The 23,239-nt window shown below is 42.2% G+C and overlaps 1 protein-coding gene, 1 non-coding gene and 1 pseudogene across 7 annotated transcripts in view; all 3 read right to left on the bottom strand.

Annotated features, from left to right (window-relative positions):
- Nucleotides 1–8,709: 8,709 nt before the first annotated feature.
- Nucleotides 8,710–23,239, bottom strand: part of FAM96A (family with sequence similarity 96 member A) — a 23,066-nt gene continuing 8,536 nt past the window's right edge. The window contains exons 3-6 of one of the 6 annotated variants that reach the window (XM_023757839.1): nt 22,074–22,123; nt 19,929–20,797; nt 14,053–14,098; nt 8,710–9,172 (exon numbers count right to left, since the gene is read on the bottom strand). In XM_023757839.1, coding sequence (XP_023613607.1) covers nt 9,075–9,172; nt 14,053–14,098; nt 19,929–20,714 — 930 coding nt within the window. In that variant the 5' untranslated portion in view covers nt 20,715–20,797; nt 22,074–22,123 and the 3' untranslated portion in view covers nt 8,710–9,074. Of the gene's footprint in view, nt 9,173–14,052; nt 14,099–19,928; nt 20,798–22,073; nt 22,124–23,239 lie in introns of those variants that run through there. The other 5 variants (XM_023757840.1, XM_006093412.2, XM_023757841.1 and 2 more) reach the window with 5 other exon arrangements.
- LOC111826980 lies at nt 9,447–9,553 on the bottom strand. Its single transcript, XR_002830436.1, has one exon. It is a non-coding gene; the product is annotated as a U6 spliceosomal RNA (small nuclear RNA).
- LOC102432962 lies at nt 15,215–17,631 on the bottom strand (annotated as a pseudogene).

Raw genomic sequence — 23,239 nt, 5'->3', positions numbered from 1 at the left:
TGGGAAGCCCAACCTTTGTTTAAAGTGAGTACAGTATTAGGAAAGAAGAGAACAAATTTAGTCAAATCTTTGACTAAAAGGAAAAAAGGATAAAAATCTTCATATTAAAGAAACCCCCTAACTGCCAAGCTGGGTTAACAAAAAAAAATAACTATACCAAGGTACATAATGATAAATTTTCAGCACTCTAAGAAATCCTAAAAGAATTCAGAGGCAGAAAAGCATCTTGCCTTAAGAAGAATACAAATCAGATCAACAACAGACTTCTCACTTATCAAACCAAACTGTCCACTAAGTATTAGAACGAAATGAAGCCATTTTTGCAAAATGGCTGAGATATCTTACCACACACATTTGATATGAAAAGGATTACTCTAGAAAGTATAAAAATGTTAAAGAATCCCAAAAAAGAGAATAATATGAGATATAAGAAATAACTCAGGCTGAGTATCACCCCCTCCCCCTGCCAAAATTGAATGCAGCTGGAAAAAATAAATAAAAGAATTATTTAGGGGCTGACACTTAAATGACTCTCAAACTGCCAACTTTTAATGACATGCATTATATTTCCTTCTTTGTGCACCCAATACTACTTGTACAGAATGTCTTAGAATCACCAGACCCCTTAAATTTATTGATTCAGAATTTCTGGGAGTGGGACTGAGAAATGTAAATCTTTTTAAAAATATGTTTTTATTGATTTTTGGGGAGAGAGGGAGAGGAGGAGAGAAACATTGATAAAAGAGAATCATCCATTGACTGTCTCCTGCACGCCCCCTACTGGGGATGCAGCCAACAACCCACGCATGTGCCCTGACCAGGAGTTGAACGGGCAACCTCTTGGTGCATGGAATGACACTCAACCAACTAAGCCACACCAGCCAGGCAAGAAATGTAATCTTTAACAAGTTCCTTAGGTGATTCATATCTACACTAAAACGAGACCCAATGCATATTGTTTTAAAGGGTATTACATATAATCATTAAAAATCTTACTTATTGGTTTTTAATTTCTAAAAATGACCTATAAGCAAAGAATGAACTAGTTTATCTATAGGTACAGATCAAAAGGTAATGTTATAAACCTTGATAACACGAAAAATATATCACTATCAGATTTGGGAAGTGAAAAGGGGAGAAGAGGTAGAAGGAAAGGATTTTGCTCTGGTTTATATGATCTTAAATTATAATGGAAATCTCCTAAGGGAAATGACTGATACCAGGGCTGGGGCAGGAAAAGTACAAGATGAACCTGGAACTTCTTGTGCTAGAAAGAAAGGAAGTGCTCAAATATGGGTGGTAACTAACATCTCACGGACCAGCGAGCCAACTTAAAGGGCCCCCCACTGGCCAGATTTGAAATAATTTGAGTATTGAAATAAATAATGATAAAAATAGATTATAGTTATTGAATAATTTTAAAAGAATCCATGTGTTATAATCTGATCTTTTAAAATAAAAATTAAAACAAGGAGAGAAAAAGGAAGGAGATTTTTTAAAAGAAAAATATCAACTCACAAGAATAGAAGAAATGATGGAATTATAAAACTCACTACTTTGCCACCACGTAATATTGAGTAATTCAGGCAATACTGATCAATTGGAGAACAATATACTCAGGTGGTCTCTAAGTATCACCTCACAGACTACTCATTAATGACAAAGAGAAAAGGGTACTTATACAATGGAGGATTCTGGCAGATACTATATTAATAAAATGTCCAAATTTAGCATCAGTAATTATCAGACAGCCCCAGCCAGTTTGGCTTAGTGGATAGAGGGTCGGCCTGTGGACTGAAGGGTCCTGGGTTCAATTCCAGTCAAGGGCTTGTACCTCGGTTGCAGGTTCCCCAGCCCTGGTCAGAGTGCGTGCAGGAAGCAACCAATTTACATGTTTCTCTCACATCGATGTTTCTCTCTCTCTGTCTCTCCCCCTCCCTTCTCTCAAAAAAATCAATGGAAAAATATCATTGGGTGAGGATTAACAAATAAAAAATAAATAAAAAATATATTATACATCCCATTAATGGGACACTCTAACACTGTAAAAGTAATGAGAAAGCTTTTTGTAGATTGATATGGGAATATCTCAAAAAATAATTTAAGTAAAAATAAAGAAAGAAAGCAAGGCACAGAACAGCTGGGTCTGGTACAATCTATGCTAAAATTTGTGCTAAAGAATATGTATATTTGTGCTGGATTTTACAGGCATAAAAGCTCTCTAGAGCAATAAGTAAGAAATGATTAACCAGAAAACCTAATGGGGAAGGGTGAGAACTGGGTGAATAGGATTGGGAAGAAATCTTTTCACTGCATACCTTTCTATGTTTTTTGGTGTTTGAACCACTTGAAGGCATTACTCATTTAAAAACTGAACAAATAATCGTTAACCAGTCTATGCAACCCCCAAAATAGTGGAAAACATACTTGTAGTATATATGATAGAAAATGTTAATGTCCCTATTGTATAAATCACTTTCTAAACAGCAAGCATCTCAACAGAAAAATGAATAAAGGATAGAAACAGATATTTTTAAAATCCCAATAGAAATATTGTTCAATCTTCAATCTTAGCAAACAAAGAAAGATAACATATTTTAATCCTCCACATTAGGCAAAGATTTTTCAAAGTCATAATACCCTGTAGTAGTGTGGGTAGGGACACACACCGGCACCCTTAGTGTGATAGCAATTGGCACAATTTCTTCAGAGGGCAATTCAGTAATATGTATCAAAAACTTCAAAATTACCCATAACCTTTGGCAAACTAATTCCACATCTAAAAAGTCTTCCGTGATAATCATCCCTGTCAGAACAAAGGCACAGACAGCAATGCGATGCGCCCAGTGGTATGACACCATTTAGTGCAGCCTCTAACCGGGCTCACCAGTGGTGGTGAATGTGCCTGAGGGGGTGGGGGGTTCCCTCGGCGGGTCTCTCAGCAGGTTTCTCAGCAGGTGCCAGGAACACCCAGGGCAGCTGACCCTACACAGTCAGTGCTGTGTTGTTTGTGGATGAAGACTGAAAACCAGAAAGCTGGCACTAAGGAATCATGCTTTGCTGCCACCTAGTGCTCCCCAGGTAATTGCACCCAGCCAGGGAGGAAAACTGTCTCCATTAAACTGGTGCTAAGTTTAACAAACACGAATAAAGCATTTACCATGTTCTAGGCATTGTGCTCTGCATTTGTTAACATTCCCTCTTAGTCCTCATAACAGCCCTATGAAATAGGTACTTTTATCATCCTCGTTTTACAAATGAGGGAACTAAAGTAAAGAGAGGTTAGGTAACTACCTCAAGGTCACACAGCTCCTAAGTGGGTGAGTCCAGGATTAGAACAAGTAGCAGATTGGCACCAGGGTCCGTGCTCTAAGCCAGCTCCATGAGGGTCAAAGGTGTGGATGATACTAACAGCATTCAGAACCTCACAGCCCACACAGCAACTGCTATCCATCCCCCTTTCCCTAACACATCTGCCCCAAAGAAGTTCACACAGGGACTGAGTTCACCTCTGCCCTAGAGCAGTCTCACCTGAGTCAGAGACAAACATTGTCCCAGGATAGACTCAGTGGATTTAAAAAAAAATTTTTTTAATATTTTTATTGATTTCAGAGAGGAAGGGAGAGGGAGAGATTTTTAAAAAATCAATGGATGAGAGAGAATCATTGATTGGCAATCTCCTGCACACCCCACACTGGGGATTGAGCCCACAACCCAGGCATATGCCCTGACCGGTAATCGAACCATGACCAACTGGTTCATAGGTCAATGCTCAACCACTGAGCCACGCCGGCTGGGTTAAAAAAATTTTATTTGTAAAATATTTCATACTATATACACAAATATATAAGAAATAACATAACAAATATTCAGTAAACACAAGCAGCTTAAAAATAGCATGTTTCCAGTAATGGTGCATCAGTGATGAGTTTTGGGGATATCAACGGGGCTATGACTGCAGTGGGGTTTTCATAGCAATCCCTTTCCTTCTTAATAAACAGTCCTCCCCTATCACAGCTCATTGTATCCTGCTGGGACATCTGCATTTGGGTAAGAAAGCAGTTGCTTCACAGTGGAGTGGAGAAAGCTTCTCCATTATTTGTGATGGTCTAAGAAAGTAGTGGCTCCCCACCAAGGCTGTGAACTCCTGGGCTCTGAGAAGTTATTGAAGGAATGGGAAGCCCAAGTGCTTAGCTGACATAATTTGTAGCCCAGAGTTATTAACCCAGGGTCCTTTGACTCCTCAGCAAACCTGGAGTCACATGCAAAGTTTTATGTGGTGCCTTTTCTTGTAGAGGGAGGGGTCCATCCCATATCTCTTGTCAGAGTCTCCAAGAGGGGGTGACCTTCCAAAAAGGTGAAGAATCATTCCTATAGAAGAGGGGTTGGCAAATGGCCCACAGCTCACATCCAGCATAATGCTTGCTTTTGTACAATCTATAAGCTAAGAATGAAAATTCTCTATCTTTAAATGGTTTAAAAAACTCAAAAGAATATTTTATGATATGAAAATTATATGGGGTTCAAATTTGTGTCCATAAATAGTGTTACTGGAACACAGAACTCTCATTCATTTGTATATTGTCATGCCTATTATTACACTACAAGAACAGAGATATAGCCCAGGCAGTGTGACTCAGTGGTTGAGCGTTGACTTGTGAACCAAGAGGTCATGATTCGATTCCTGGCCAGGGCACATGCCTGGGTTGCGGGCTTGATCCCCGGTGTGGGGCATTCAGGAGGCAGCTGACGAATGATTCTCTCTCATCACTGATGTTTCTATCTGTCTCTCTCCCTTCCTCTCAAAATCAATAAAAATATATTTTTTTAAAGAACAGAGATAGTTGCAACAGAAATGCAAAATGGCAAAATATTTGCTATCATATGGCCCTTTTTCCAAAAAAGTTTGCTGACTAGACAGGACTAGATAGTACATCTTATATTCCTCTATTTTTCATTTTTATGTGCATGCTATTATGATTGATAAAGTACAAATCATTTAAATATATTATTTATGTAGTGCACATTAACCATTGGAACCCTCTTACTGTATGCGGGGAATTCCCACCATGTGGGTCTTGCTGGAGAGTCAGCCTCCCTGTACAGAAGGCCAGAGACTTCTTTCTCCCACTTCCCTCGAAGCCAGGACACGGAGATGTGACTTGGAATCAGCCCATAGAGACCCCATCTAGGCCTCTGAAGCTGGAATGAGTCACACAAAATGGTAGAGATAGAGATCACTCTGGCAGTAGTGGAGACCACAGCAGTCACATCTGACTTCCAAGGGCAGCAGGACCAGCAGGATGGGGGCGCCTGCAGCAGTGACCTATTTACGGTTTGCATGCACATCAGTGGTCCCCTCACCAGACAGTCCCTAAAGGATGGTTTTGTCTTTAGTCCTGGCATGTAGCCTCCATGTCTACCTGGCCAGGACAAGCTCAGGCGCCATGTGAGACTGAGTCGGCATCACGTACTGGTACTGCCTGCAGCAGAGAGGGGCTGAAAGCAGAAGTCAGTAAGGATGCACTCCACACAATGGCCGATCCACCTTGTATTCTCAGTGCCTAGGAGAGTGCCTGGTGCTTGAAAAGTGCTCACTGAATACTTGTTGATGCGAGTACCAGTGAGTATGTGCATGAAATTGGCAATGAGAGTTCATGTATCAGGGTTTCATGAGAAGCGGATATAAAGGCAGCTGTGCTCTTTGAACCCTGTATATGGCTTCCTAGGTTTCCCAGACCATCATGGCTCCAGTAATGAGAAATGGTCAGAACTTGGGGATTAGTGTAAATTTGACTCTGGGCTATGAGCCAGCCTAAGCCCCCTCAGATAATGCCTTCATATCCTAGAAGGCAGCTGGTCAAAAAGCATGTGTGTATACACTGGGTGGGAAAACATTGAACAGCATGCACACCAGGTATACTCTCGCCCTGAATCACAGACTGCCATGAAGCAAGAAACTTAATATTGGTGCCAAAAACCTTTTTTGGTGGGTTTGTAATTTAGAAAGAAGGGATTACAGTGATGACTAAAAATCAGCAACATCTCATTACTTCTGGATTTATCTATGTGTGGTAGGTGACAGATTTTTAAAGATCTGGAAGAGAGCAGCCAAGATGGCTTAACAGGACTTCTGTAACCAGTACGTGGCATAAGAATTAGTTTTACTTGTGTCCCCCACCATCATTTGCAACTTTGTTGAGAAGACATGATCTTCCTCTGCCAAGGGGTGAAGATGTAGGCAGCAGAGGATTTCTGTCTGTCTTCCTGTCACATTTAATCAGATAATCTCATTGTATTAAAGTATCTAGTCACATCTAACTGTGGGAAGCCACCTATTGTCTTCACTAGCAGAGAGGTGTGGACAAGGAGCCTGGAATGCTGGTGATCCTTGAGCCCTGGAAAAGGTCAGGGCCATGCACTGACTGTTTAGTCGAGATAATGGTAGCTGAAGTAACTTCCCGACCAGATAGTCATGTAAATCCTTACTGATCAGATGATGTTACTGGAAATTGCCTGCCTAAGGGCTATAGGTGTATCCCAAACTGAATAAAAGGATGGCAAGGCCTGAGTACAAGCGGAGTCCTTCCTCTTGCATTGGGCTCCCGCCTGGCCCCCCAATTTCCAAATTATTATTTCTTGTCTCGTCTCTGTCATTTGCGCGCGGCCCCTCTTCCAGAGCCCGAACCCTGAACCATGCGGGACATGGGTCATTCACATTTAACAGTCAAAACTACAAACTTGGCATTAACTCTTGCTAATTTGAGCTTGCTTCAGGCCTGAAACTTACAGCAGAGCAATGGGATGGAGTCCTGTGCTTTCTCTTCTTTCCTCCTCTTCAACTCCCCCACATGCTAGCTGTTCTACCACTGCCTCAGAAGCCGAGGGAGAAACACAAGAGAGAACACAGTTCTTACTTACCTGGTTGGCTCTGTGCTCTCTGGGCCTGCCTGGTGATGAGAGCTGGCTTTCTCTTGAGTTGACACTTTCATGAGTTTGCCAGAGGTTCCTGCTGTGCAACCCTTCACTCTGGCAGATGCATCTCCACCCTTGCTGTTCACTTGCTGTTTTCTCCTGTCCTTAGGCACCAGGCAGTACATGCAAGTCCCTTTCTGCTGAGGTCTCCTTGGCTCTGCTGATGGCCCGTTGGACCATGTCCAATATGACCCCACCAATGGTCCATGGGAAAAATTCATGCATCCTTGGCCATGAGAAAGAACTGTCACCAAAGTAGCTTTGCCTTTCTCTCGCCCCCTAGATTTCCTAGCCGAGTGACATACCAGCTTTCAGCCCACTTTTGCTTTCTTTCCCAGTCCTGAGCCAGGCACCAGTTTTCCGGGTGTCCTGACTGCAGAGAACACATTTCCAAACTCTCTGAGTTGGCCCCTTGAAATCTTCCTCAGCTTATAATAGTGGGTGTCACTTCCCTACTCTTCTGCCAAAATGGGGGTTGGAACTCACAGCAACTTTATCCAAAAAATCTTTTTATCCATCTTCTTACCAAATCCTCTGTTCTCTCAAAACTTGTATTCTTGAAGTAGATTAAGGGGCTCAAGAGCCATGAAACAAGTTCTCTTGTTTTCCCTTAGGATCTTCAAATTTGAGGCAGAAGAGTTCCATTCTAATAACTTGTATGTTAGTTACTTATTGCTGCAAAATAAATTACCCCCAAACTTAATGGTGTAAACAATAAATATTTATTATTGTTCACAGCTTCTCTGGACCAGGAATTCAGGAATTAGGTAGTTCTGGCTCAGGGTCTTGTGAGGTTCCAGTCATGGTATCAGCCTGACAAGGGCTAGAGGGTCACTTCCAATGTGGTTCACTCACCTGGTTTGCAAGTCGGTGCTGGTTGTGAGTGGAGGCCTCAATTCCTCGCTCCTGGAATTCTCCACAGGCTGCTCCAGTGTTCTCAGGGCATAGTGGCTGGATTCCCACAGAACAAGCAACAAGGCGAAAGCAGCACCTTTTATGATCTAACCCCAGAAGTCATATACTGTCACCTCTGATTGTTTAGTCATGTCAACCAACTCTGATTCACCATGGAAAGAAACTACACAAAGGCATGAATACCAGGAATCTAAGATCACTGGGGACCAACTTGGAGACTGCTTGCCAAACCCTGTTACACTTAAAATGACCATTATACCCTAAAACAAACTGAACAAAGTAAACGAGAGACCATAAACTTAGATTGTTTTAATCAAAACTGCTTTGGAGCCCTGGCTGGGTGGCTCAGTTGGTTGGAGTGTCCACGCGTGCACCGAAAAGATCTCAGGTTTGATTACTAATCAGGACACACACCAAGGTTTCAGGTTCGATCCCCAGTATGGGAGGCAACCAATCAATGTTTCTCTCTCATTGATGTTTCTCTATCTCTCTCTCCCTTACTCTCTCTCTATAATTAATAAACATATCCTCAGGTGAGGATAAAACACACACACACACGCACACACACACAAACACCTGCTTTGGGGAATTCTTGATCTTCAAAATTTTATCTGCCACCTGGCGCTCCACATTTGTTCCTCATCTAAATGGGTCCAGGACTCTCCTTGAAGAAAGGCAGGACCCCAGCCTGATCTTAAGGGTTCATTTTGGCTTTCAGATCTCTGACTCTACATCATAATCAGAAAAATAAACCTTTGTAAATATCTTACAGTCGACATTTACACTGAATTTAAAATTTAATAAAAACATTCTAAGGTGTGTCATTGAAAGAATCATCTCTGCTTTATTTATTTTACAGAGTAATGATTTAAAGTGAATACATTTGGACACAGTAAATATTTGACATGAAAAGCAGTTGTATCAGAATAGGCATCAGAAAAATAGCAACTTATCTTACACATAATAACTAGAAAATATTTTTCTGTCTGATCATTTAAGTGTTACAAATCCTGAGAATGTTATACAATGAACAAACTAGGTACTACCATATCTTGCTTGGAAATCATCTTTTAAAAAAATGCTTTGAGGTATAAATCACCTATGTATTAAACATGAGTCTTTTACATTTTACAAGGAGTTTAAACAGACATATCAAACAAGTTCAGTGGCTCTTAAAACAGCTATCAGTCAGGTTCAAGGACACACTGTTCCACGATTTCCCGTAAGTTGGGGTTCTCCATTGCAGCTGCCACTCGCTCTTTGTCATTTATCTGCTTGTTGACTGCAAAACACACAGACAAAAGTTAGCAGAACTGTGTCAATATGTGGCAACAGACAGTATTTTTCTTAGGCTGTTAAAAGAGAATTTAACTCCCTGAGAACTTAAAACTGATTTTAGCTAATTATTCAGAAGTTCTGGAAGGGAGATTTAAAGAGAAAAATAACCCCTATGAGCCTACTATTCTACCACAACTATTTTCATTTCTTTCTTTCCAGTCTTTGTCCATATTCATACTGCCAGATGTTACACTCAGGGAAAATACAATTTTTTTTCTTAAAATATGGAACGCTTCACGAATTTGCATGTCATCCCTGCGCAGGGACCATGCTAATCTTCTCTGTACAGTTCCAATTTTAGTACATGTGCTGCCACAGCGAGCACAGGGTAAATACAATTTTGAAAGTTGCTCTTTTTTCCCCCCTTAAGTCTATTTTTTTTAAAGCTACAGGGTTATTTAATACAGCAAAAATTGTTAAGTGTTCTAAATTAATTATGAAGAAAAAATGAATCTATACTAATAAAAGGGTAATATGCTAATTAGACCGGGAGACCTTCCGGACAAAGCCATGGTGGCAGGGCCGAGGCAGAGGCAGGTTAGGGGTGACCAGGCTGGTGGGGGGGGAGAGGGGGGAGGCAGCTGGGGCCAAGCAGGGATGACAGTTGGGGGCGAGCAGACTGGTGGAGGGGGGCAGTGTGGGGGCGAGCAGGCCAGCACAGTGGGGCAGTTGGGGGCGATCAGGTCGGCAGGGGGGGCAGTTGGGGGTGAGCAGGCCAGCAGGGGAGTACAGTTGGGGGCGAGCAGGCCGGCAGGGGGGGCAGGTGAGGGGGCATTGGGGGCAATCAGGCCAGCAGGGGGTGGCAGTTGCAAGCGAACAGGCTGGCAAGGGGGATAGTTGGGGGAGATCAGGCTGGCAGGGGGGTGCAGTTGGGGGCCACAGGGATCGGGCCTAAACCGACAGTCGGACATCCCCCAAGGGGTCCCAGATTGGAGAGGGTGCAGGCTGGGCTGAGGGACATCCGCACCCCCTCCCCGCATGAATTCTGTGCACCGGGCCACTAGTCTTAAAAAATAAATAAATTATAAACACTATGCTATAACAAGCACCTTTAAACATATAGCCTTTTTTTTGGAAAGATTCTTCTAAGTGGGATTATCAGATCCAAAAACATGAGCATTTTTATGGTTTGAATGATATAACTGAATTACTTCCCAGTATTTTTTTTACCCATTTGTATTCTCAACAGCAATACATGAGCTATCAGTGTGCCAGAAATACCCAGTATATTAAAAAACAAACAAAAACCAGCCCTGGCCAGGTGGCTCAGTTGGTTGGAGTATTGTCCTGTACACCAAAAGGTTGTGGGTTTGATTCCCATTCAAGGCACATAACTAGGTTGTGGGTTTGATTCCTGGTTGGGGCACATACAAGAGGCAATGTTTTTCTCTCACATCAATGTTTCTCTCTCTCCATTCCTCTCTCTCTAAAATCTATAAAAACAAATCCTCAGGTGAGAATAAAAATTATATATATATATAAATAACATATATATATATAAAGCAGGTGAAAATTATATATATAATAAAAAATTATATATCCTATCTAATAATAGACAAGCATGGTAATTGACTGTACCTTCGCTACACCTCCCATTGGCTAATCAGCATGATATGCAAATTAACTGCCAACAAAGATGGCGGCTAATTTGCATAATGTAGGCAGGGTGGGCAGGCGTGAGCCGCCATCCAGGCCCCGTGTGCTGCCTAAGCCCCACCCCCAGCCAGGACCCCCGTGTGCAGCCCTGGGCGGCGGGGCTTGGCGGCGCAATCGGCTCAAGGAAGCCCTATTCTTGCAGGAATCCTCCTGCAACGGGCTTCTAGTATATATAAAAAACAGGTGAAAAATAGTTCCAATGACTGTAATTTGCAATTTCTTGATTAATAGTGGGATAACATTCTCCCATGTGTATTTATTAGCTCTTCTTATGTGAATGTTCTATTTATGTCTCTATTAATCTACTGGATCGTTTATATATTTTTATTGATTTCAGAGAGGAAGGGAGAGAGCTAGAGAGATAGAAACATCAATATGAGAGAGAATCATTGATTGGCTGCCTCCTGCACACTCCACACTGGGGACCAAGCTCACAACCTGGGCATGTGCCCTGACCGGGAATCAAACCGTGACCTCCTGGTTCATAGGTGGATGCTCAACCACTGAGCCACACCAGCTGGGCTGGATCTTTCCTTTTTTAAACTAGTTTGCATGGATCTTCATATCATAAAGGTTATTGGTCCACATTGGTTGTCTATAATTTGCTAAAAATAATCCTGATGGAATAGTCCAAGAGAGATTTCTATGTTCTTTATTATTTTTCATCTTCACCCAAGTATATGTTTATTGATTTTTTAGAGAGAGAGAGAGAGAAACATCAATGTGAGAGGGAACACTGATGGAGTGCCTACTCCACACCCTCTACCCAAGGATCAAGGCCCGCAACCTGGGCATGTGCCTTAATCAGAAATCAAACTAGAAACCTTTCAGTGCATGGGATGATGCCCACCAACTGAGCCACACACCAGGGCGAGATGTCCATATTCTTAATGTGGGCTAACTTTTCTGGGATCCTGCTAAAATGTCACATGTAGAAAACTTATATATCCCCATATAAACTATTGCAATTCTGTTTCTTCCTACAATGTAGACTCCACAAGAGCAAGGATGTATCTCAAAGGTCAAACTGTGCCTACATAAAGAAAGCACTCAATAAATACTTCTAAAAAAGCTTAATACTATCCTATTATAAAATCTCATAATGAAGAGGAATTTCAAAGACATAACAAGAGTGGATTTAGGGAATCTAAACTCTTTTATATTTTAAATTAAGAGGTAGAAGCCATCAGCTTATGGGATTTGAATAAATTTAATACATGAGGAGTAAAATAATCTACAAGTCCAGAACCGTGAAAATAGGACATGGTTTTAGCAGTTTTCATGACAGTACCTAAAAAGTTTCCTGAATGGGCTGGTTCTCTGAAAGCAGTGGGCTTCCTTCCCTCCCTGCACCTCTCTTCTGTGTTCGTTTTTTGTGTGCATCTCTTCCTGTGTATGTTTTTTAAGTCACTGTCTTCCGATGTATGTCTATCTTAGTGTTGCTCTTACTCTATTATTGTCCCTTTCTTCCCCTCCTCTGCTGTTTTCCAACTTCTCAATTTACTTAGTGATAAAAGCTAAGCACATGTATTTTACTTTTTTTAAAATATGTTTTTATTGATTTTTTACAGAGAGGAAGGGAAAGGGATAGAGTTAGAAACACCAATGAGAGAGAAACATCAATCAGCTGCCTCTGGAACGCCCCCTCCTGGGGATCAAGCCTGCAACCAAGGTACATGCCCTTGACCAGAATCAAACCCGGGACCCTTCAGTCCACGGGCCAACACTCTTATCCACTGAGCCAAACTGGTTAGGGCAGTGGTCTGCAAACTGCGGCTCACGAGCCACATGCGGCTCACGAGCCACATGCGGCTCTTTGGCCCCTTGAGTGTGGCTCTTCCACAAAATACCACGTGCAGGCGCACACGTACAGTGCAATTGAAACTTCGTGGCCCACGCGCAGAAGTCGGTATTTTGTAGAAGAGCCACACTCAAGGGGCCAAAGAGCCGCATGTAGCTGGCGAGCCACAGTTTGCCGAGCCGCAGTTTGCTGACCACTGGGTTAGGGCAACATGCATTTTAAATGTATTTTTCATTATTTGCACTCTATTGGTTATAGATAAAATTCTGTTCTGTGGAGGATTTTTTTTAATGTTTTTTGTTTTGTTTTGTTTTTGTTTTTTTAGACAGAGTAGAAAGGAGAGAGGGAGTGGCAAGGGGTGGGGGAGAGGGAGAGAGAGAGAAACAGAAACATGGATTTGAGAGAGACTCATGGATTGGTTGCCACCCACATGCGCCCCTACTTGGGACCTGCAACCCAGGTATGTGCCCTTGACCAAGAATCGAACCCATAATCCCTGTGCATGTGGGCTGATGCTGCAATCTCTGAGCCACATCAGCCAGGGCTGTTCTCTGTTTTTTAATGTAATACATAGGTTATACAGAACTTTTTGTCTTTTGCTTTTCCCAAACCCCAACTCTGGTATTTTTAAGTAGTTACTGATAGACTTCTCTCTGTAGGCCACAGGTCCTCTATAGAAAAAAAGTTCCCTACTCCCATTTCATTTTATTATTATTATTATAATCCTCACCTGAGGATGTTTTTATTGATTTTTTTAGAGAGAGAGGAGGGGCAAGAAAGAGAGAGAGAAATATTGATGTGAGAGAGAAACAATGATTGGTTGGTTGCCTCCTGTATGCACTCCGACCGCAGATTGAACCTGCAACCTAGGTATGTGCCCTGACCAGGAATCAAGCCAGCAACATTTTGGTGCATGCTCCTACCAACTAAGCCACCTAGCCAGGGCCCCACTCCCATTTTAATACATTAACCCAGAACGATAACACCTACTCCAAGATTCCCTAAAGCTTTACTCGCTAGACCTTCAATTTCAAGTACACAGCTCTCAATCCTGCCACCAAAGAAAAGAATCAGTACTCTTTAGAGCTTGTAAGTCAAGTTTCCTAGAGCTGGATGTTCTTTACAGATGTGTAACCACTGGCCTAAACCAGTCAATATCCACAGGGCCTAACTCTAATTCACCCAGAGTCCTACTGAAAAAAATTACGTTCATAAAAATGTCTATGTTTCCACACCTCAAGAAAGAGCTACTAACTGATTTTTCACTTTTTTGCAAAAGAATAGATACTTGGCTGGCAGAATAACCTGGTATTCCAGATAAAGTACTTTTTGAAGTTGTTTTTAATAATGATTCAAGATTCACTTACTGTCTTCCTCTGTTGAGTGGGTTCCTTCAGAAATGTAGATTTCCAACTAGGAAGAAAAAAATATTAAAAGCAAAACATTTAGGGCATTCTAAGATGATGAATGAAGTGGAATGTACAATGGACTCAACAGTCTAGGGAAGAAAGCCCAAATCCTGTTTCCACCATCAAAGACTTGGGAACAAATCCCTCAGATTCTTCCCTAAAACAAGGCCTTAAATGAGTAGGATTTTTAATTTTGGTCACCTGGGAAAGGTCTGCAGGGGGCATTCCATTTTTTAAAATACAACTAATGTAATTTTATACAAATAAGACCTCATATGTTTTACTCATGGAAATCCCTCTCCTGCACTCTAATGCTTACTCCAAAATCATTATCTAAACTTGCTCCCTACCCCTCTCAAGAAAGCTACATTAATAATCTAGTGTAGTTTCTTCCATATTTTTCCTCTATACCACCCATAATCTAACACATATCTCACACACACGTACACCCTAAGGTTGGACATTCCTTTTTATTTCTTATTTTACAAAAATGGAATCACAGTATATAGTTCTCAGTATCCTCCTTTTCTCATCCATTTTTATCTTGACAAACTTATTCTCGAGTATAATATAGGTTAAGCTAACCCTCCTGGTTCTGCTGTACTCACTCCCTCATAAGCTATCCTCCAAGAACCAGAGCTTTTGAGTCAAACCCGCAAAATTATTGCAAATCCTATGGGAAATAAATCATGTTATATGATAAAGACATGTTTAGTTTCCAGAGAAAAATGGAGCATATGAACTAATTCTTTGTTGTTTATTAATCCTCACCCGAGGATATTTTTCCCATGGATTTTTTAGAGAGAGTGGAAGGGAGGGGGAGAGATAGAGAGAGAGAAACATCAATGTGAGAGAGACACATCTATTGGTTGCCTCCCACATATGCCCTGACCAGGGGGCAGGGAGGGAAATTGCAACCCAGGTAATGCCCTTGACCAGAATCAAACCCACGACCCTTCAGTCCATGGGCCGTGCTCTAACCAATGAGCCAAAACGGCTAGGGTTGAACTAATTCTTATATACTTATTTACTACTGAGATGTTTTTTTATGAGTGAATAAATTGTAGCATATCATGGCTAAAGGAGACCTTAGAGATCATCTAGTCCAGTCTTTTTTTGGGGGGGAGGCGGGGGGAACCCCAATAAACAAGGATTTATTTGGAAATTTCTAAACCTGCCTAAAGTGGCACTTTCCAAACCCCAGGCCTACCTTCCTTAACAAGTTCTCCCCACTTCCCCCTGCCCTCCATCAAGCAAGCACACCCATACCTCAGGCCATGCCAGAGAACTTTAGTGCCCCTTCCACTAGAAGGCTTTATAGTCCTGGACCCAAGAGCTAGGGTGGCAGCCCTCTGGCATCCCAGGAGATGATGGCGGCCAGAGCCGCTGGCATAGATTGAAGAAAATAAAGGAGGAGGCACCAAATAGGACTCCCTAAAAAACCCCCACTAATCCCCTGTACAAAAAAGTGGGTCCCGCATAGGAGAACCTGCTTCCCAAATAATGTAAATACCGAAAGGAAAAGAACAAACCAGTAACAAGGCTGGGCTAGTAGGAATGGCAAAGAACTTCCGTTTAGAAAGGCTAGGAAGACTGTAAGTTGTGTCCCTCTTCTTTGTCCAGCTCCCCAGAGCCAGCCAGGGCACTCGCCCCAGAGGGGAGTCTGTACACAAGCAAAGCCAGGGGCCTTTGGTTTTGAAACCTATCAGTTATAATATCAAAGCAAGGCCTCCAGTAGTCCTACTTGGGCTTGCCTGCAGGGGGCAGAGGCATCCGTTGTGAACCCAATTAAAGCCAAAGCATCAAGTAAGTAATAAGGCTTTGGGGGTCAAGCAACAAGGAATTCTACCACTACATTTATGAAACTAAAGCTGGGAAGTAGGTGACAGGAGATACCCCTCCTCCCTTCTTTATCCTGTGCCTGTGTCTGCAGCCTCAAATGATGGTCCCTTCCAGGCTGAGAAGGAAGGGAGGGATCCCTGTTTAGTTAGGTCAGACGAATTCCCAGCACCTGTTCCAGTTCCTGCCTTGGCCACTGCATCTTGACAAAGATATGCCTTCCCACAGCTTCCTGGGTCCAGGGCTGGTGGTAGGAAGCATCTCATCTCTCAGGATTCCCAATCACATCAGAGATGATCTTGAGGTCTCAGTGCTGGGAACGAAGCCACTCCTGGATGGGGGGTCAGTGCTAAGCTGAGCATGAAATCCCTCTGGGTCTTCAGCTGGTCTCCTACTGATTGGTGGTAGAGGCCAGAAAATTGCTCATCTGAGCCTTGAGTGGGTTGGCCACCTCCAATGGCATAACAAGCTGTCTTCTTCTGGTTAGGGTCCAACCTAAGGATATGGTTGATAACAATGGGTTCTGGGTGCTGCAGCAACCCAGCCAGCTTCATGGGAATCTCGGAGAAATAGTCGACCATAGCTGAGATCTGGCAGAAGTAATGGCTGGAGTTGATATACCCATGCTCATGCTCATCCTGTAGCTGGTGGTGTTTGATATAAAGCCTCAGGGACTGCACTCCCAGCAGCCTTGCCAGCAGCGGTCCAACTTGTACTGGGGAGGCTGATGATCCACATGAGCAAGAGGGTACACTTGACATTGAGATCTCCAGGCCATTTCACCTGGAAGCCATCCGCCTGCTGGGTGGTGGGCATCCGATGCCTCTCCAATAGGTGGTCGTCAGGTCAGTACAGTTCCTTAGCTAGCTCAATGACGAGGCTCTGAAAGAATAAAGAGAACTTCCTCTTCTGTTTGCTAGGATCATCCAGGAGTTTTTCCCTCCGCTCAGAGTTCCCACCTTGTCCCCTGCTGGGGTTCCCTACAGTTCCTACACTGTCACCTTCTGCCTTGCTAGGACTGAACATATTGGAAATACAGATCCGGAGCTTTCGTTTTCACAGCAGAGGCTTTTTGATGGCCTCCTGGATCTCCATCTGCTTGCAAGCAATGGTCTGGTCCAGCTTCCACTCAAAAGTCAAGAAATCCACGTATACCTGAGACTCTGGGACAAACTCCCAAATTCGCTGAGGTAGAACCTTATCTGCCATCTTCCTCCTCTTTAACCTGCAGTGCTAGCAGGCATTGGGGGCTGGGCCTGGGGCACAAGCAGGCATTTTCGGAATGGGTCCATCATGGTAGGTGGCATGCCAGATAGAAGTGGAGTAGCTATGCCAAATGGGGAACCTGCAAGGGGTTCCACCTACAAGCCAGACATGGACATCCAGCTCCCTGGTGACATGCCAGGCCACCGGTCCTGCACTACAGGGCCTGCAGAGCCCATGGGGTGGAAAGCAGCAGCCCCAGGGGCCCCTCACACCTCCAGCTGGCCCTGGCCTCCTGAGCACTGGTCCTGGGTTGGCTTGCATAATACTAACTCTTATTCTAGACACAAAGTAACAGATATAAAACCACTCCATACTCATTACTTTGATTTAAAATTAAGCATGATTCATTATTCTGAAAAATGGTAAATAAAGGAGAGTCAGCATTTCCTTCCTTCCTTCCTTCCTTCCTTCCTTCCTTCCTTCCTTCCTTCCTCCCTCCCTCCCTCCCTCCCTCCCTCCCTTCTTTCTTTCTTTCTTTCTTTCAGAGAGGAAGGGAGAGGGAGAGGGAGATGGAAACATCAATGATAAGAGAGAATCATTGATCGGCTGTCTCCTGCACGCCCCCTACTGGGGATCGAGCCAGCAACTCGGGCCTGTGCCCTTAACCAGAATCAAATCTGGGACCCTTCAGTCTGCAGATTGATGCTACCCACTGAGCAACCGGTTAAGGCTACCCTGCTATTTCCATACGAACTATACCCCAGGGCAGCCAAATAGATGCAAGAATAAAAGATTCTAAACTTGAGAGGTTTCTTTTTTTTCCCAGCAAAACAAAATAACATATAAGGGTTTTTTTCTTACAAATAAAATAACATGTTTTTCTTAAAACAAAAAACAAGAACATTACATTTTAACTAGGTAACACCTATTTTGTCAGAATGTAATTTGCTGCTAACCCACCTTACTTAAAAAAAAATTATTGTTGAAAGTATTACATATATTCCCCCTTTGCCCCCATTGACCCCTTCTAGCCCACCCCCACCACCTATTTTTTTTTTTTATAAGAGGAATATTCATCAATAAGAATTAACTCAGCAAGTACGGAGACTTTAAGGAATGGCATCTCACCCGGCCAGCGTGGCTCAGGGGTTGAGCATCAACCTATGAACCAAGAGGTCATGGTTCAATTCCCCAATCAGGGCACATGCCTGGTTGCAGGCTCGATCCTCAAATGTGGGGCACACAGGAGGCAGCCAAACAATGAATGACTCTCTCCCATCATCAATGCCTCTTTCTCTCCCCTCCTCTCTGAAATCAATAAAAATATATTTTAAAAAAGAAAGAAAAAAGAATGGCATCTCTTCCTAGTGAGTCAAATCTCAGAAATGCAAAGGACTCTCTAAACAACCATGGTCTTAGGTATGGAAACACAGAGATTGATAGGCCTTCTTTCTCTTCATGTCATCGAGACTGATAAAGAAAAGACCTGGTCAACAGCATTAAGTAAAAATGATGACTTAATAAGGTAATGATTCATTCATGAATAAATATTAATAAACACATACTAATAAACTGGGCTAACTGTTATTGAAATATTTTACATTCTTTTTCATTTGTGAGAAAAGCAATTTTGTAAATGTTTTTAAGTCCTCCATATACTACATTTGGCTAAAAAAATTCTCAATACTATATTTTCTAACTTACAAATATTCTAAAACCAGATAGAAAATTTGGGGGAGCCAATATACCTAAATCAAAGATAAAAGCAAATATTGCCTCAACTTTCTGACCTCAAATTACTGAATAAGACGGACTCCTCTGAACTGTATGTTCAATTTGGCAAATGGAGTCACTGCAGTTAGCTACAAAGCAAAACCAGCAGACTGGGTATACAGGCAGCTATTAATGGGCCACCAGTGGTTTGTCCCACAGTCTCTGAGACACTGAGAGCCCAGTAGTGGACTAGACCCTGACAGTTACTAGGCCAGCAGAGTAGTGATTACAGAGGTTGACAGATAAAAAATTCCAACAAGTTTTATCTATGATAACTATACGGGCAACTTACTGACTATATATATACTTTTTAATTTAAATGTTTGATTATAGGAAAGTTAAAATATATATAAAAATAGAACACTATAATGAATCCCATGTACCATCACTGAGTTTCAATAATTAGCCAATCATGTTTCATTTATACCTTCTACCCACTTACTGGTGCCCATATTATTCTGAAACAAGTTCTAGATCATATCATTTCACCTATAAATATCTCAATACTAGTGGCCTGGTGCACAGATTCATGCATATTGAAAGGAAATTAATTAGAAGAAATATTTTAATATCACTATTCATCCTTACTCTATAATAGAAGTGTCAGAGATGAAAGAAAATTAGTAAAATGTACATGAAAATAATATATAAATTCATTAACAAATAAACAATAACATGATATAACAACATAGACATGAAAACAACAAAAAGATAAAAAACAACAAAAATATGATATAAAGAACATCAATAAAAACAGTGACTGATAAACTGATTAAACTTATTCTAATATTTCCCTGTATACCACATTAAAAGTAAAAACACTTTCAGAGTGCTTGACTAATTTTCCTTGCGATGAAGTATTTACAACTTTAACGTCTCACGCTCTTCGAACTCGAGAGAAAGCAACATATAACTCCATTTCGTCGGAGAAATTTAGGGATAGGCAAAATTGACATGTAACACCACATGTGTTACATTCCACCACAACTGTGTTCGCTAACTGCATCCTCATTTACCTCATTTTCGCTATGAAGGCAGTTCCTATCAGTACTGGTAGTACTTGTCGATGACTGTTCTTCATACATTTTCTGTCGACGACGCCGGCTTCTTTCAGCTTCAGAGGTACGCTGTGCCAATCGTTGTTCTTCAGACATATTCTGTAGACGTCGTCGCTTTCTTTCAGCTGCAGAGTTACGTTGTGCCAACCGTTGTTCTTCAGACATCATCTGTCGACGACGCCGGCTTCTTTCGGCTTCAGAGGTACGCTGTGCCAATCGTTCTTCTTCAGACATATTCTGTAGACGACGTCGCTTTCTTTCGGCTGCAGAGGTACGTTGTGCCAATCGTTGTTCTTCAGACATATTCTGTCGACGACGCCGGCTTCTTTCGGCTTCAGAGGTACGTTGTGCCAATCGTTCTTCTTCAGACATATTCTGTAGACGACGTCGCCTTCTTTCGGATGGAGAAACATATGGTGGCAATTCTTGGTCGTCAGGCATATTATATCGACGACGACGCTTTATTTGGGGATTGTCCTCGACAATTAGTCTGACAAGAGTCCTCTTTGTACCGTCTTTGTTCTGTGCCCCACTGTGCTTAACAACAGAAGCATAGAGAGCGATGGGCACTGGAGCTGAGACTGGCTCCTGGCTCACAGAAACTGTAGTCGTTTTATCCACTGAATTATCATCTTCAACTTCAGAATCCTCAATGACATCACTGATTTTCTGCCATGGCTCCAGCTCCTCCTCCTCACATTCCATGAACAGGTCCGCGTCCGCCATGCTCTCGGTGTCCGCCATGCTCTCGTGGTCGCTGCTGGTAGTCTGACCTGGAGAAGGCACCAGAGAAGGCGCCAGAGAAGGCGCTGTCGCCTTAAAGGGACCTGCACTCGGAGAAGGGGGTGGGAGCAGGGGAGGGGACAGGGGAAGAGGGAACTGTTGAAAGCTCATCTCCCTGAGGGTGCGAGGAAACCTCCCTCGGGCCCTGAGGGTGTGAGGAAACCTCCCTCGGGTTCCAGTGATTTGGGATGGATTCCCCCCAACCCCAGGGGGGCAAGGGGGCCCTGAGGGAGGGGGTGGGAGGGCCAAGGAATGTGGCTCCGTGTATAGGAGCTCTTGAGAGGTTTCTTGTGGCCCTTTTTATGTGACTTTTACTTGGTTTAAAATTTTTGGCACATGAAAAAATATTCAACATTATTAGCTACCAGGGAAATGCATATCAAAACCTCAATGAGCTATCACTTCAACCCAGTAAGATAGCTATAATGAAAAAGACAAGTATTGGTGAGGATATGGAAAAGTCAGAACTCTCATACACTGCTTTTGGAAATGTGAAATGGTAGAACAGCTGTGGAAAACAGTCTGGCAGTTCCTCAAAGGTTAACTATAGAGTTACCATATGATCCACTAATTTTACTCCTTAGGTGGAAAACAAATGGGAACATATGACCACACATAAACTTGTACACAAATGTTCATAGCAGCATTATTCATAATAGATGAAAAGTGGAAACTGCCCAAATGTCTACCAACTGATAAACAAATAAATAGCATGTGGTATACCCACATCATGGAATAGTATAAGGCTATAAAAAGAAATGAAATACTGATACATATTACGACATAGATAAATTCTGAAAATATTTGTTTTTATTTTCTTTATTGATTTTGGAGAGAAAGAGAGAAACATTGATTTGTTGTTCCACTTATTTATGCATTCATTGGATAATTCTTGTATGTGCCCTGACTGAGATTGAACTCACAAACTTGGTGTATCGGGATGATGCTCTACCCAAACTGAGCTACCTGGCGAGGGCCTTGAAAAATATTATTTCATGAGAAAGAAGCCAGTCTTAAAAGACCACAAATTATATAATTCCATTTAAATGAAGCATCCAGAATAGGCAAATCTAGAGATAAAAAGTAGATCAGTGGTTGCCTAGGGATGGGGGAGAGTTTGGGAGAAATGGAGAATGACTGCTATCAGTACGGGGTTTCTCAATGGGATGATGATAATGTTCCAAAATTAATAGTGATTTTGCACAATTCAGTGAATATACTAAAAACTATTAAACTGTACACTTTACACAAGTGAATTACATAATTTGAATTAAATCTCAATAAAACTTATAAAACAACAACAACAAAAATCTTCCTTACCTTATGTTTAAATGGTAAACACCGCTGAAGTTTTACTCTTAAGCACAGTCCTGTGGAAGGAAAAAAAAAAGCCCCAATTATCCCTTCTTACTAGTTCTTGAAAAAGCGTACACCTGTGCTTAGGCATATCCATATAATACAGTAGCTGAAAACAGCTTTGGCTCAATCCATTGTAGGTCTCCACTGAACCTCACACCATGCTAGCAACTTTAATATAGATATAGTCTTACATATTCCTTATGATAATCCAGTAAGCTAAATATTATCAATTCCACTCTACAAATTATGAAACCAAGGTCACAATGTAACTTGCCCAAGGTCAATGAACTAATCAAGTGGCAGAGTTGGGATTGGAACCCAAGACCATGAAAAGCCCAGGACCTTTCTATTATCAATTTGCCTTCAAACAAAAGTCAATTCACTCCTTAAACTCTACTGAATGCCCACAACAGGCCAGGCTACATAAAAATTTAAAAACAAGAGGCACTTAAAAAGGAGCACAAGAAACCTCTCAAAGTTGGAATCCTAGTCTATGTCTACAAGGTACAAAGTTGTTTCCCTATAACAAGTTCCTCTGAAGTTCAGTTTATCACCCCAATGCAAAGACACGGTTCTATAATTTTTTCAGTAAATTAAAAATTTTAATTTGTAAATTAAAACTGGGCTTGGAACAGACCCTCAGTGCCAATGTTCCACTTCTCCCCCACCTCAAAATAAGGAATGAAGCCCTGGCCAAGTGGCTCAGTTGGTTGGAGCAACAACCTATACACCAAAAAGGTTGTGGTTTCAACTCCCAGTCAGGGCACATAGCTAGGTTGCAGGTCGATACTCTGTATACCATAAAGTTACCACACATCATGCTAATTGCTACTTTGGGTCAATATCAGCTAGAATAATTCAGAATTTTAAAATCCTATAAAATGAAAGAGCAATATGCAAATTGACCCTAACCATGGAACAACCAGGAACGACTGGTCGCTATGATGCGCACTGACCACCGGGGGCAGATGCTCAACGCAAGAGCTGGCCCCTGATGGTCAGTGTGCTTCTACAGGGGGAGCACCGCTCAGCCAGAAGCCAGGTCATGGATGGCCAGCGCTACGGCGGTGGCAGGAGCCTCTCCTGACTCCGCAACAGCGCTAAGGATGCCCAACTAACGGCTTAGG

The sequence above is a fragment of the Myotis lucifugus genome, unplaced genomic scaffold, assembly GCF_000147115.1.
Source record: "Myotis lucifugus unplaced genomic scaffold, Myoluc2.0 scaffold_115, whole genome shotgun sequence".
Taxonomy (NCBI): domain Eukaryota; kingdom Metazoa; phylum Chordata; class Mammalia; order Chiroptera; family Vespertilionidae; genus Myotis; species Myotis lucifugus.
Note: the sequence above shows the minus strand (reverse complement) of the source record. Positions and strands in the feature narration are given on the sequence as shown.